This window comes from Onychostruthus taczanowskii, unplaced genomic scaffold (genome assembly GCF_017590055.1).
Source record: "Onychostruthus taczanowskii isolate IOZ18803 unplaced genomic scaffold, ASM1759005v1 scaffold39, whole genome shotgun sequence".
NCBI classification, from domain to species: Eukaryota; Metazoa; Chordata; class Aves; order Passeriformes; family Passeridae; genus Onychostruthus; species Onychostruthus taczanowskii.
In genome coordinates, this window is record NW_024501348.1 from 4358740 (window position 1) to 4374342 (window position 15603).

The 15603-nt window shown below is 36.4% G+C and overlaps 1 protein-coding gene across 1 annotated transcript in view; it reads right to left on the minus strand.

Moving 5' to 3' along the window:
- ORC3 (origin recognition complex subunit 3) overlaps positions 1-15603 on the minus strand; it is a 35260-nt gene that overhangs the window by 9129 nt on the left and 10528 nt on the right. Inside the window, exons 7-14 of the mRNA XM_041412405.1 lie at positions 14844-14974; positions 13034-13193; positions 12099-12212; positions 10533-10666; positions 9978-10041; positions 6938-7054; positions 5941-6020; positions 2080-2213 (exon numbers count right to left, since the gene is read on the minus strand). Of these exons, the coding sequence (XP_041268339.1) occupies positions 2080-2213; positions 5941-6020; positions 6938-7054; positions 9978-10041; positions 10533-10666; positions 12099-12212; positions 13034-13193; positions 14844-14974 (934 nt within the window). The remainder of the gene's footprint in view (positions 1-2079; positions 2214-5940; positions 6021-6937; positions 7055-9977; positions 10042-10532; positions 10667-12098; positions 12213-13033; positions 13194-14843; positions 14975-15603) is intronic.

The following is a 15603-nucleotide window of genomic DNA, read 5'->3' on the forward strand; positions in this document are numbered from 1 at the left end:
GGAATATTCAAAAAGCCACATGCTGCATTTTTTTCCCCTCTCATGTGCAGAAAAATAATGAGTAAGAAATGAGTAAAAAATGACTTCTCCCTACCTAATGCAGAAACTGTAAGTAGAGCAGCAAACAGAAGCATGCTAAGGTACTTCATTGCCCAGTTTTATTCTCACCTTAATTTATAAGAAAATTTCATCTTCATGGACATGCAGTTTGGTGATCAATTGCACCAATAATTAGTAATTTTTAGGTAAAAACAAAGAAGCAAAACCTCCCAAAGCACAATCAGTGCTAGGATGAGTGATAATCAGAAAAAATGGAATCTAGATTTCTTGCCTCATTTAAGAAGATGGCAGATGGAGATTCCACCCACACATCACAGGTAAAGCTCTATCAGCAGTGACAACCATATTTAAAAGCTTTTTGGTGACCTGCAGAGAACAATTTGGTATCTTCCAGGGTCCTGTAGACATTTGTCTGAGTGCTGAAGACTTCAAATCAGAAAACTTCCTCTCCACTAGTCCACCAATATATTTTTTTATTTTCCAAATCTTGCAGCTCAAAATAGACTGAATGTGAAGATATTTTGTATGTGCAAGCTTCATGATTTTATGTTTTTCAATTCATTAGGCAGTCAGGACAACGGATTCTCTTGTTGTTATAAAATACAGTATTTTGGACTATCCTTTTGCTTTAAGATCTCTGTGGACAATTTGGGTACATCACATTTTTGGCAGACATCTGAGAACCTTCACTAAAGATCAACACCATCACATAAATATAAAGTAAAAAGTTATCTAACTCAGCAATCTATTCATGTACAGTATATCTTAACTTCCCCTTCTCCCTTTTCCTTTGGAGCTTAAATTAAATCCACCTTGAAAACAAACTAAGATCATTCATGGATTCAGCAGACCTTCTCTATTTTAAACCCATCTTCAAATCCTAAGTAAAAATACTATCTTTTTTGCTTTATATTTCTGCAAGTTCTGAATCCCCAGAGTTGTTGTTCCTTATTTATTTCCTCAAGGTAAGAATCCAACCACTTAAAAGCCTTTTGCTTTAATTATTTTTTTCCAAACTAGACAAACCTTTGGTTTTCCATCATAGTTCAGATTCCTCAGTGCTGGTACCAGCAGTGACATACAGAGCTTTTTCAAAGTGATGACCTATTTTCTCTACCACAGCTCTGCTTTTACTACAACTATTAAAAAATACATGGTGCAGACAAGAGCCGATTCTTTTGGACAACCCCCAGATAACCCTACAGTGTAATGTGACTGTAATTAATATTGACTGCATTTGGGGGTTGCTGCCTACTTGTCCAAATGCTGTACAACAACCACACTGATAATGAGCTTGATTAATATGCATAAAACACACCAGATGATAACCAATTAATCTTCAAAAGCCAATCTTTGTGGAGTGCTTCTCCATAATCCAGGGAAAGCAACAACATTTCTATTCCAAAAGAATGCTGGAATACATTATAATCATGTTTCAGAGAGAATGCAGCAGTTTCAGTTAACCTGCCTCTGAAAGACAGGATGCTGCTACTCATTTGCCTTGCTAAACCTTGAAATAGGTCCTGTACCATGAACAATCAAATCTAGGGGCTTGACAAGTCACAGCCTGTCAGCAGAGCTGACAACTGGCACTTGGGGTCCTAGCTCTGAATGTGCAGAGGAAGGAACCTTACATACATTTTGATTAAATTCCAAGTCATAAGGACAGCTTATGCAGTCCTTGCCTGTCTGCTGCTATTTATCTTTAAAAACAGTTTGTTTTTAGCAACTACAACATCTGCTAAAATGCTCAAAATACATGTATGAGAGATTTAGGGGATAATGTTTGCTGATCTGTCCAATTTCTTATCTTACATCACTCTTCCATATTATAAAAAGCATAAATCACATACCAGTAGAGAACATAAATACTTCCTAAATTTGTGCATGTATTAAAAAAAAAAAAGTCCAGCAAATATGATGGTTTAATACAATGACAGGCTATCTCAGGGAAAACGGTCAGATTACAAAATAGCTTTTATATAATCTGTAATGGAACACATGATGGTACACACCCACCTTCTAGATTCTGAAACTGGGTCAAGAACTGCTTCAACTTTTCTACTGCCCTACCAAACTCCTTTCCAGAAGATGACATCAAAATTTCCACACATTGTTGGAGCATGGTTACCAAATCAGTCTTATTCAGCATCCTAAAAGACACAATTGTTGGCTGAAGTTGAAATGCAGAATGATGAAACAGCTTTCAATGTTCTTAGTTGAGAAAAGTTAAAAAAAAAACAAACAACAAATTGAAAAACTCATTTTAAAAGAAAAAATCTCCACAATTATAGGCATTCAGTCGTGCAGCAAAGTCAATTTTTTTTCTTGCTATCATTAATAGACAGAAACAAGCCAATTAGTTTTGGTGATGATGTCCTCCATGTTTTCTTGCAGAACAGTTATTTTCCTGATTATCTAAAAACACTTGCTGGACATAGGAGTTGCAATTTTTGAAACTGTGAGTCAGACATCAAAACAAAATTTTAAAAACCTAACACTCAAAACCCAATCATGGTAGGGTTCAGAACTCATTCCCAAAAGCAGTAAATGAAATGGTAAAAAAAAAATTCACTACGTAAAGACATCCACAAAATTAATCTCTTGTGACTCAGAATGACTCTCAAATGAAATCTGTATGCTTTTTTCTGTATTTAATTGCTGTAAGTCTAGTCATCACTAGAATCCCAGAACCATTCAAGCTGGAAGGGATCTCTTGAGATCTAGCCCAACCTGCAGCTCAGCATTTACTTACTATTTGGTTATTAGGGCCTCTCCCAAATGTCACTGAGCACTGCCCAGTCTCAAAATCTTAATGTAAAAGATATCAAAGCAATGATGGTGGTCAGTGTCTCAAGCAGTGTGTTCCCATACCAGCTACCTAAAAACTGACCTAGAAATTTAAGGAAGAATTCAGAAGAGGCTGGGGAAGCTCTGTGGATATCTGCAGGGACAATTGCAATTTGAGCTCTAGTTTCCAACTGGCAATGCATACTAAATGCTTATAAAGGTTAAAATTTAAAACTTCAGTTTATCTGCTTCAGGGTTAGATTTTTGCAAGTCAGGTATTGCCTTCAGATGCACTTGTTGTGTACAGAAAAGCATCAGGAGTTAACAACAGAAAGGGTGACCTTGACCACACAAAACATTTTGAAACTGCCTTGTATTATAATGGGTAAACAAGATAGCCTTGTTCCAGGCCAGACAAAACACTGCAGTTAAACACCCAATACGGAGAGAAGACAAGCAGATCTGGAGATCTGCAAATAGGAAAGAACAAATTTATTTTCCTAGTATTATTCAAAAGGAAACTGCAAGTTGTAGAAAAACTTATTTACAACAACAGTGTGATTACAGGGCGCAAAGAAAAGGCAAGAAGACAGTTATCACATATGAGAAAACAGTAAAGGATCCTTTGCAACCCTTTAGGTTTGAGATTACTGCAAGGCATGCCAGGTATCAGCGGGGTTAAGATTTTAATTTGGTGAGGAGTCAGGCTTAAAGCAGGAAGGAAGATCTCAGATTACCAAAAGACAGTAAATAAATCTAACTCTGATTATTCAGACAAGTTATGCAAAAGAAGGGAAGCTACAGTGAAGACTACAGAAACTCCTTCTGAATGCTGGAGAGGGAAATCACCTGAAGAAGCGATAGCATGTTGGTCAGCACCGGTCACAGAAGGGCAGGACTGTGACAAGCAGCATGTGATGAAAAGCCATCCATAATTAGCAGACAAAAAACAGAGTACAATATCTAGACAGAAGACAATAGGGCAGACAGGCCTTGAAGTTTTGCCACCCAAAAGGCTGATGAGATTTCCCAGCCAGTTAGCTCCACATAACCAATCGAGTGAGATGCTCTCCAATCTTCTCGTGATGGAATTAATGCAAAATTAACTAAAGCTCACACATTCTCTGTTGCCCCATGGCTTCTTTTAGACTCTGGAAAACTCAGGTAGAGAGTAACTACTGTCTAGACTGCTCAGATTAGATTACCCTAAAACACCATTTTTGGCAAGAGCACTTCTAGCAGAAGGCATAAAAGCCTGTCAAGGAAAAGGCTGAAGTAGAGAAGCCAGTCACAAAAGAAACACAATTCAGCAACTTAAAACCTAAACATTCAAACATAATTCATAAAAGACAAAAGAGGTACTTCGTTAGAAAATGAGAAATATGCTGATATTTTTTACTAATTTTTACTTTCTAAATACAAGGAAAAAAAAAAAGGATTCCAGAAAAACACTGAAAAGGAGTAAGGGACGGGGAAGGGTGAACATAAGGATATCAACAGGTGATGTGACTCCCAGGAAGGCAGAGATATTAAGGAACAGTGAGTAACTGTTAAATCTGAGCAAAAGGGGAAAAAAAGATTGTGAGTAGAATGGGAAAAGACCACATTTTCTTCTAAAAGGTAACAGCAAGATTCTATATAGAAATAGCAGAGACAAGAGGAATTATTTGTAAAAATTTGTAAAAATGGAAACAGGTTAACAGCTGAAAAAATTACAGTAACAGCTAGAATTCCAAGTACCTGAAGAAGTTCTGTTGGACAAGTTTTGCTAGGAAAATGATAGAATTTCTGAATTTAAAAAAAAAAAATAAATCACAGAATCACCATCTATGAAAGCAGTGACCATGATAGCTGTATTTCTATCAGAGGCTCCACAGTGGGAGCCAGGACCAGAAGAACAACAGGAGGGAGATGAACGGATAAGAATAAAAGGGAAGCAAGCCAGAATCTGATGGCAGCATCAACTTTGAGATAGAAGTGACAGATGAATTCAGAGGATGAAAGCAAATTAAACAAAGGAGAAGAAAAAGGAAGGGAAAAAAGGCCAAGAGTTATTAAGAGATTACAGACAGACAGTAGAGAAAGCAGAATGACACATTTGTGACCAAGAGCTGAGCAGTGACTGAGTGCTGTCAAGATTCAGGTGAATTAGAGAAGGAACACAAAGGAAAGACCGCAGAAATGACAACTCAGGCATGTAATCCTTTCAAAGGGATAAGGGTAAAGAACACAGAAAAGTGGCTATGTGCAAGAGCCACTCAGTATGGCAAAGCTACAGTTTGAAGAGTGTTTCCTTGTGGTGTATCAGCCCAGAAAGCTACCCTCCATCCACCACTGCAATGGTTTTGCTGTGCAGTTTTACTGCCACACACATCAAACCTGAGCAGCTCAGGGGGTCTGGGAGAGGCAGTTGCAGTTATGGGGTTGTGTGACAAAGCCTAAGGATCGTTTGAATGAGTGCAACTATCAGGAGACAGACACTGCCATGTGTCTGTTGAAAGCACATTCAGAAGTCTTTAGCTGCAACACTGCAATTGAAAGGTTTTCTATCAAGAAAACTGGCTTTGACGACTTTGGCATTTTAAACACTGCCAGACAACACAAGTACAGCCTCTCCTAAAGTCCTACGCTCACAGTATCAGAAAAAATTAACTCAGTCCCTGTAAAAACTGTTAAGGCAAATCAGGAAGAGAAGGAAAGCAGTAAAATAAAAAAGAAAGGCTCAGCTACTATTCATTTGGAAGAGATTCTAATTTTCACAACAGATTAAAATTTAAGACAACTAAGACTAATAATTTGGTTGATAATATCATACTTTAAAAGACAAAACCCAACTCGTTCTCATTCACTCAAAGTAATCTCAGCAGCTTCAGCAAAATTACTCAGGGCATATGAGATATTACAACCTGGCTGAATTTCACGGAAATCAGTAGAAAACCAAACTGAAAACAGCAGCCAATTACACTTGCAAACAACCCTAAAACTAGCTGTGAACAGGTAATAGCCTCAGCTTTAAGTTCCAGAATAACTGATGACTGATACTTTCCATGTGTATGGCAATATTAAAACAAAATGGGAAAAAAAAATCACCTGGCTAGTTGAAGAGATGACTCATACTCCTCTGTTTCCCATACTCGGTTTTCCAAACAAGCACAGTGCAACTCCCTGATCTGTTATGCAGAAGGTGAAGAAAGGATAAAGTGTTTTACAAAGTAATATGGGAATCTTACAACAAGCTGTTCAAAGCAATATGCAATTCCTCTAGAGCCTATTTTCCAAAGATGCAGAATGATTGCAAAAGGAATGAGAGCTCTTAATATCTTCCAGAACTAAGCTTCTGCTGGAGACTGCTGCTCTGCACCAGGTTCCAAAAAACTAACATTCAGGTGAATAACTACAGTGGATAGAAAGGAACTCCAATCAAATACCCCAGCTAAAACATCCTTTTGTTCTCAAACAGTGGCACAGTTCATGATGCTTTTGTAGTCAGTGACAGATTCTAGTAACAGTATGGAATAAATTGAGAACTGAGAGACAGGTGCACATGCACAGAATATATAATTGCTCTTCTACTGGAAGAAATTGCTTAGCAGGAGAAGGTGGATTAAATGACATCAGAGCAATAGGACTATTAACAAAGCAATCATCACTGTTCCACCTACAGCTGCTTTTTTCTGTACAGAAGGTTGCTAAAACCTCAGTCTGTTATCTGAATTTGACTAGTGAATTAAGAGGTGGCAGAAGTGTGTACACTGTCTGCAATGCATACAGGTAATCTCAGACGTGGGAAGTCAATGTGTGGATCCTTTTGCTAATCTGTGTGCACCTGCCTCCCCCTGGAAACCCCTTCCTGTTCACTGACAAGGTATCATCCATGACAGTAAAGAAACCACATACTCTCATCCTCTGCCCATAGAAAGAGAGCATCTCTCTCCATTTTAAGAAGCAGGGGGCAAAACAGCACATTAATAAATAAAGAGTAAATATTTATTTAACTGTCATACTTTGAGGAAAAAAACAAAACCAAAACCAAACCAAAACCACAATAACAACAACCCAACAAGACCCAGATATAACAGTACATCACCTGCTTGCCCAAAGGATACTTTGGAAGAGAAGATGTGAAAACATGAAGACACCTCAGAATTGAAACATAATTTTCATGGTAAACATGTAAGTCCTCCAGCAACTTCTGTGTTTCTTCCTACAGTGATAGAATAATTTTAAAAGTAATTCTGACATCCATTCAAAACTCCCATAAAGCACTTAAAATTACTCTGAACATTTGTAGTGTGCTTTGATTTAAATCACCAATCTTAAATTGAAACCACTAAGCAAATGAGCTGTATTTCAACAGTTCACTGTGCTGTCATTGCATATTGTTACCTTTACTTTCTTCCTCCAGCTCAGTAGAGATTTGCTATTGACTAGCATTATTACTCTACCATTTTCAACTATATTTAGGCCTTTAGACTTGAAATGTCATCTCACAACAATGAGAGCATACACTACTCCTTTAGCAGACAATGAGAAGTTACATAGCTACATTTACTCGAAAATTTGCATTTTTATACTACAAATGCATTTAAAAATTTGTTTCTTATATTGTGGGTGGCTGTTACTCTTATTAGTTATCTGTACGTAAAAAGACCAGTTCACAGAAAACAAAGAAATATTCAGTTGATTTTCCTATATGTTTTTAATTTGACTTTTGCTTATTCATGTGTTGAGAATCACAGAAATAAAAAAAAAAAATCACATTTAAGAAATAGAAATTATTGACTACTGTTACTGAATTTTCTGGATGGCACCACATTATCACTGGGCTGCCATGGAAGCACATATTGCTTCTGGAAAGCCACACTCAAAAATTCTGGTAACTGCACTGAAGTCACTTAGTCTTTGTGATCATTAGATTTAAGTCTGTGAATCAAAGATCTTCTTTCCTCTGTTTTCAGTCAAAAGTAAAGAGGAAAAAACAACAGAATCGTCTACATATTTAATTCCCCTTTTGCCTAACTCTGAGCAAACCATTCCAAATGGAAAGAGAAAAACAAAATAAGCCACTGAAGTTTCTAGAGTGAAACAAAGGGTATTAAAGATAAAAGAAAAGGAAAACCTTGTCTACAGGCAATACAAGAAAGTACAGATGTATGGAAAGAAAAGGTATCATATTGCAAAGACTAAAAGTAACAAAGACAGCGCTAGAGAGAGCTTTCTGATGTTAAAAAAAGTTTTAAATTATTAAAAACATTAACAATCTTTCTCCCCATAGACTTTTTATATATGGAAATTTAAGACTCACTAATATAACAACTGTTAAGGCAACCTCTAAAACCTTAAGGTAGACATTCACAAGTCTGTATTTTAAGTAGGATCATTAAGAAAAAAATCGCCACCACAAATTAAGTTAAAAAAAGAAAACAAGTTCTCTCTAGTGCTGCTTCATCAACCTTATTTCCCCAAACCCCGAGCATTAATACATCTATATTTCCCTCATCTTGTCCTAGCTCAAGACAAATATAGTTAATATTGTATTTTGCCAAACAACGAAGTGAAAAGGCACAATCCATTTTAGAAGAGTTTGAAAATGTCATTAGAAGACTGTGCAGTATTATTTTCAGAACAGAGATAAAAGATTGCCACATTTACATAATTTCAAATTAAATTTGCCATGAAACATTTCAGACAGATTTGTTAATAATTATGATATAAAACTGCTTTTAAAACAGATAATTTTAAATAGGTGAAACTCTTCCCATACTTATTAAAAAACTGGTAACAACATGGAATATAAATGAGGCTGATAAAGTGTACTGCAGGTTTAGGGGCTAAACTGGAAGACTAAAGTGACCTTGTGCTAAAACACCAAGTTCACATGAGAGATTACTATAGTGACTTTGAAAGTGTTTCCAAAGCTGGGCATGATACTGTAGATTAGCATGACATCAGAATAAACAGCACCTCATTAATGCAGCAGTAGGACCTTTTTTCCCCAGGCAGAATATTCTGCCAGCTTGGCAAGGCAGTAATGGTCCCACCTCTGCTGTGGAGATTAGAACAAATGTCTTCAATTAAAATCTGTGAGAAGCATCATATGCACCTAAGTATGAGAATTCCAGCTTCCTTCCCAAAGTTAAAAGTTGAGGATTGTGAAATAAGGGGTGTATTATTGAACATGTAAGGTTGAAAACATATAAGGTTTAAGCTGATGATTATTCAACTTTCAAAGCAGGTGTGAATAAAGGGCAAGGGAACAGTTGTAGCTTAAGTTATTTTGCCAGCAAAGACAGTGGATCATAAAATGATGTAAAATCATATCTCATCTTGAATACTGCAACTGTACTTGCCATATTGCTTGCTCCTAACCTCCCCTCCAGCCATTACCATTATTCTTCACACTTGAAAAAGCCTTACACACCAGGCAAGTACCATTTGCCTAACAGGTTACAAATACTTGAAATGAAGAGTCAGGAGAAATCCTTTTCCTTCAGCAATGCTTCTACTGGGAGTGGCTCAGATAGTGAAAATAACCAACAGATTTTTGTTGGTGAATTCCTAAAGGACTCACAATAGTAGTAGTCTGACTTCAACCTGCTGGCAAAGCTTCAGATAAACATGTAACAAATTAGTTTTAATCCTGTATGAGGTAGTAGGGTGAATGTGTGCCTTGGGACACAGACTCTGCCCTACTGAGTTCAATCAGAAACTATGCAGAGGCTATGAAGGATTAAAAGCTTATGAAATAACCTCCAAGATAACTTACATTCTTCAAACACTTAACTGACCTTCCAAGAAAGTCAGTCTGGGCAAGCATGAAAAGACCTGGTCATAAATAAACCTCGTATCCTTATTTTTAAGCAGTTATGTTTCTAGACATAGCTAAAAGTTGATGTAAGGAAGTTGTGCAGCTACATACAAAGGCTGACCTGGCAACCCTAGAGATTTGGAATTTTGACCTGCCAATCCTAATTCCTCTGATCACTACTGATCACAAAGCACAGTATGTTCTGTATGAAAGATATTATACAGAACTCTACATCTTGGTCCTGTATTTTATTATGCTCCACAAAGTGATATATTGGGTAAGTTATTTCTGTTCTCCAAAGACATTCTTAAAATTTTACCTTTAAGAAGCTGTCATTTGTCAGCAGTTCAATCTGTTTCCCTGACTCCTGCTTTTCCACATACCTTATGTCAGGAAAAAAAAATAAAACCAACATAAAATTATAATGTAAAGGAAGATCCTAGGCTTAAAAACATTTAAAATGCTTATGCTGCTATAAGAAATATGTATCTTTTTTTGGAAAGATTCAAAAGGGACAGTCAAATCCAACAAGTTGAAAGGTCACTCCAAAACCCTAGAAATTAATCTTCAAATCAGCTTAACAAGTTCAAAAGTGATTTACAGTTATTTGTCAGAATAACTTGTTTCTGTATTAAGAACGAGAAAAAAAAAAGTAAATTCAAGTGTAAAAGTAAATTCAAGTGATTACTCTCTAAACTAGAACATTAAGGCTTCCTGAAATTATTTAGAAATGTCCTCTGATCAATTTTCCTTTGCTATAGAAAGTGCACAAATGAGCTACAGTGTTCACAGAGCTACATTTACAGATTCTTTTAATCTTTTTTAAAGCCATCTCAATACACGATTGTCAAAAAAGATGTATTTCCACCCTTACCTCCTAAAAGAGGGCAGTCTCCGAATGTTTTCACACTGATCATGTGATAAAGAACAAACTCTCTTCTTAATGTCTACCACATGGCAACACAGTACACTGAGAGGCTGGGAATAGAAGTGCTCCACAATACAGAGCTGAAAAACAAACCAAGAACTAGGGATGTTAATAAAACTCAACCTCCCTGCTATATCTACCTTTTAATGCTTTCTTACTACTACATTGCATATATTACAATGGTAGTAATGGTACTCCTTTAAAAAAACTAATTATAATTCATAAATATTCCATAAATCACTACAGGACATTGATTATACAGTTGTTCAGTCACATGATTGCCTTCTTTGCCATATGTGCTATTCATTTTCAGTACCTCAGCTTTCCCCACCCTCTTATGTAATATCATGCCTAGAAATAATGACATGATGGTGATCTCTTGTATTTATCACTTCAAAAATCTGATCTGAAATTGCTTCATCCTTGAATTCTTTTAACACACAAGGACACAGCTATACACTGTCAGGTCTAAAACTTGTATTTGCATGTCAGGCCAATGGAGAAGTACTAAACTTTGATGACTCTTTCAAATAAGAGGAGCTGAAACCTATGAAAGTACACAAAGGTCTGTCTTCAAGAAGAGGTACTATGGCCAGGATATTTCTCATGGCCACATGAAATCATTGAATCTTATGTATCAAAAAATCAGAGAAATTCTAAATGCATATGACATTAAAAGGGCATATTTTACTAGCAGGTTCACACATGGAACTAGGTAAGAAATAAATAATTTCACAATCCTGCATTAAAACAGATGACAGGGCCTACAAATTCTTCAGAGAACTCTTGTCTGCAATCCACAAAAGCTACAAGGAGACCTAGACACAGAAACATATCTAGATATGAAGAACTACATAAGACAATAAAAAATTAATGATCATGCTCTCTAGATACTCTTTTTGGAAATCCCCTGAGCTCTTCCACTTTGTCTCCTGAGAGAGGGTAAATATAACTCCCACACTGCTGCACAACTGCTTGGAGCACAAGTATTGCCTCCTCTGAGGCACCAAGTAAATGACTCTGCAGCTCCTATTTCCCTGAAAAGGCAGGAAATGCGCATCCAAAAATTGTGTCAGAGGAGCTCAGGTGGAGAAGAAACACTGCTGTAGCCTACTCACACCAACACAAACCAGAGACCAAGGAGCTGGTACAGATGATCAGAACTGGGGAGTTCTGCCAGGGGTGCTAGAAAGCTACAAATTAATCTATAGGAAAATACAGCTCTTGCTGCCCACTAAGCCAGGTCACCCTTTTACACCTAACCTTAAAATATCACTGGTTTTGTGGCAGAGTAAGCTTTTATTTGCTTCTTCATGCAGGTCCTACAGGTTTGCTCTTAAACCCTTATCAGTAAAGATTTTAAAATATCGATCTGTTCACAGATCCAAACTGTTTCCAAAGGATATTTTTTCATGCAATTCAGCAGTACTAGGACCTAAGAAATCTTTCAGTGCCTAGTAAGTACCCTTTGTTTTCACAACCATTATTTGAATTCTTGTTACCATTGCCTACCTGAAATCCTTTGATAAAATTCTGGACAGAAAAATCATGGTACAGGAATATGTTGATGAGAACCTGCAGAACTTTTTCTCCCAGTTTAAAGGGAAACTGAGATGTCAGAAGCAGCTGAAGAGGAGACAAAAATTAAAAACAGCCATAGCAGAAATTCTCTCCTGAATTCAAACCTGTAAAACTTACATACACAACTTGATACAACTTCTTAGTGCGTGTTAACATTCAGTTAAAGGAGATACTAAATACACTGCCAGCTTCTAAAAACAGTATTTCTACTGAAATATCCATGCAAAGATTTTGAGTTTATTATTTTACCACATTTTTGTAAGTATCTTTCACTAACACAACATTTTAAGTTAATTTTGCTTAATGCTATTTTTGTAAAATTACAAATAGAACAGAGACTGCTGTAATAAACAATGATACCACTACTTTCAGCATGTGTAACAGAGATTTTGGAAATCCTTTGGTCTACCAAGAATCCACAGGCACAACAGTTATATGGCTTGAACATATGGATAACTCAGCTAATGTCTGACAGGTGGCAAAACTCAGGCTGAACTTTATTTTTTCAGAGTTTTAGCCAAGTTTCAAAGCTATCTTTTTCTGGAACAAAGTGAAACTGAAATCACAGCTTGACTTTAATGAAGAACTGTGAATGTCAAAGCACATGGCAAAGCACATGGCAATTGCACATGGCAATGCAAATGAAAAAGAAAGATGAAAGCAGGTGTGCATGTGTGTCTCAGTATGAGAAGGGAGCTCTCAGTATTGCACTGCTCTGCAGCTGCAAGTAGAAATATCTAAAATCCACAGCTCTCAGGAACAGAGTCCTTTCCAAAACCTTCAGGCAAACCTGCATTTAAAGGCCACACATGTAACTGTGCTTCAACACACACACACTCCTCATTTCTATTTAGAAAGGGAGTTACCTTGTCAATTATAGTAGACAGGTGCTCCTTGCAGGAAAGGGACTGGAAAAGCTCTATGCACAGCAGAGAGGAAACTGAGTGAGGAAGTAGTCTGTGGATAATCATTGGTGATGTAGCGATTCCAAAAATCAGCACCAGAGGTAATTCATGAATATGCTGACTGGATAATGGGGGAAGAGGAAAAAAAAAAGTAATAGTTACATTATAGAAGCTTGTGTAACAAATGCATTATGTTCCTACTTACAGAACTGAGTTTCAATGCAGAAAGGGGTAAATTAAAATATTAGCTGCCAATAAACCAAATGAGGAATTGGTGTGGAATAAAATGAAAAAGAAAGGATGTTATTTAAAACCCTAAAGTAGGTAAGAAAATGAAATTCCATTTTCAGATTCAAATTTCAGAAAGCAGAACAAAAAGCATAATTTCAGTTAGTTTTGTGCTGATCCTACCTTCCCAAAAAATTATATTCAGAGAGCTGAGTCTTATAATAGGATTTTTTCAAAGATACAAAGAAAAAATAAGAAGACACATTAAATAGGTAACATCCAAGAAAATTTACACCATTTAATAAATTAAAAATAAATATGAAATATCTCCAATGTCTGGAGATGAGTGCGTGTTCCAATCACACTTAAAAAAATTTCCAACTTCTACAGATTAATCTTCCTCTTCAGATATTTTTTTAGGATTTGCTTTAGAACTGAAAATCAGGATTGAATGTGTATTCCTTGAGAACAGCATACAATTTATACAAAATACAGTATTTCCACTGTATTTTCAGTGTTTCCATTTTTAATAGTTTCAAGGAGGTACAAAATATGCTATCTTAAATACCTTCTAGGTTAAAATTGTTGATTTATTCCTTTCCTTTGTTTTTTGCCACAGCAACTTTTTGACTTTGGATTTTAATTGTTATCCCACAATTACTTTGTTTCTCTAACTCCTCAAAATAAATTGCTGAAGACAAACATAAAACCAATAAGCTTCATCTATTACTGTCCACTATTGACAGCCTTAGAGAATCTTAAAAAGTAATCAGAACTGTGATTAACAACTCAGAGGAACCTTTCACATTTGTCCACTTCACCTTTATTATTAAACAGGTTTAAGACTAAATGAAGGTAACAATACAATTTTTTGCTGGTGGCACAACAAGTGAATTGCTGAGGAATTGCAGCCCCAGTTCTAACAGCTCCAACCTGGGGACTTAAATGCATGATGCTCTTTTTGGAGAGCAGCACGAGGTTTTGATTAGCATGCCTGAGATTACATTAAGGAAGACAGAAACAGAATTACATTAAGGAAGACAGATTACATTAAAGAAGAACAGAAGTCCAGGAGCACCTGAAGTAGTCAGCCGCTGATTACAGACCCTGGCCAGCCGGGCAAGTTTTATATACACCCTTATTAGAAAGCTGGTGACCTTTAAGCAGCAGCATTACATCAGAAGTCACACAAAAATACATACTGCAAACAATTTAAAAATATCTAGACATTTTGAAAATTTACTTTCACATTCACAAATTCTTTAACAACTAGTACCAGTAAATCCAACTATGTGAAGAATTAAATCAGCCCCCTGCCTTATCTCAACCTGGCCCTTAGGCACCCTGGTTCACAGTCTCAAGTTTAGCTTTAGCATAATTTACCCTAAAACCTAGCAAGTAGTTTTTTGCTTAATCACTGCTGCAAAGAAGCAGCACCAATATTTAATTCCAATGCTTCACTGGCCTAACTGTTAAAATTCAGCACAGCTTCAAACAGAAAATGAGTAAAGGAGTGAAAGAACTGAAGTTTAAGTCACATTACCTGCTGATGACTATGAAGTCTTGAAGAACTTTTGTGGTGAAACTTTCCATGTCTTTGAAAATGACTACAACTGGAGGATACTGCCAGTGTCTAGAGGAGGAATTTCTTTTTTTGCTTGGAGTTTCTGTTTTCTTTAAAGACATTAATTAAACATTAATACACCGAAGCCAGCAAAATAAAAAAGACTGAATCATATCTATGATATTATAATACTCCAAATTCAAATGACTTTTTGACAGCTGCATTTATTATTAGCACCTAGAACTGCCATTTTTCTTCCATTTGGCACAGCATGAAGTATGAAGAATAAATACATTTTAAATACACAGTCCAACAATGTCAAGAATAGCTCTGAGAAACAGAACTGGTGGAGTTCTGTTGGGAATGAGGGAGATTTGAATTGTGTACACAGACATTGCTTATTTTCTCTATCTTCATCCAGTAATAAAAAGAGCATGCACTCAGTACACATTGGTTTATCACAGTGCTCTGATGAAGTCATCAGAAAATCAGCTGTAACTTGTATTTATGACAGAAACAAAACTTAGAACTTCAGTAGCTTCAGCAAACATGAAGATACAAAAACATCTTCAAAGTTATTTCCTTACTGCTTGCCAATTCAGTGTGGGCTACAGATGACATCATGGCCCACTAGCACTAATACAGTACCTTTGCCCTGGATGGCTGTTCTTCTGTAAACTTTTGTTTTAATAAACAAAATATCTCAGCACTCCTGGGAGAAAAGCATCTGGCATGAAGC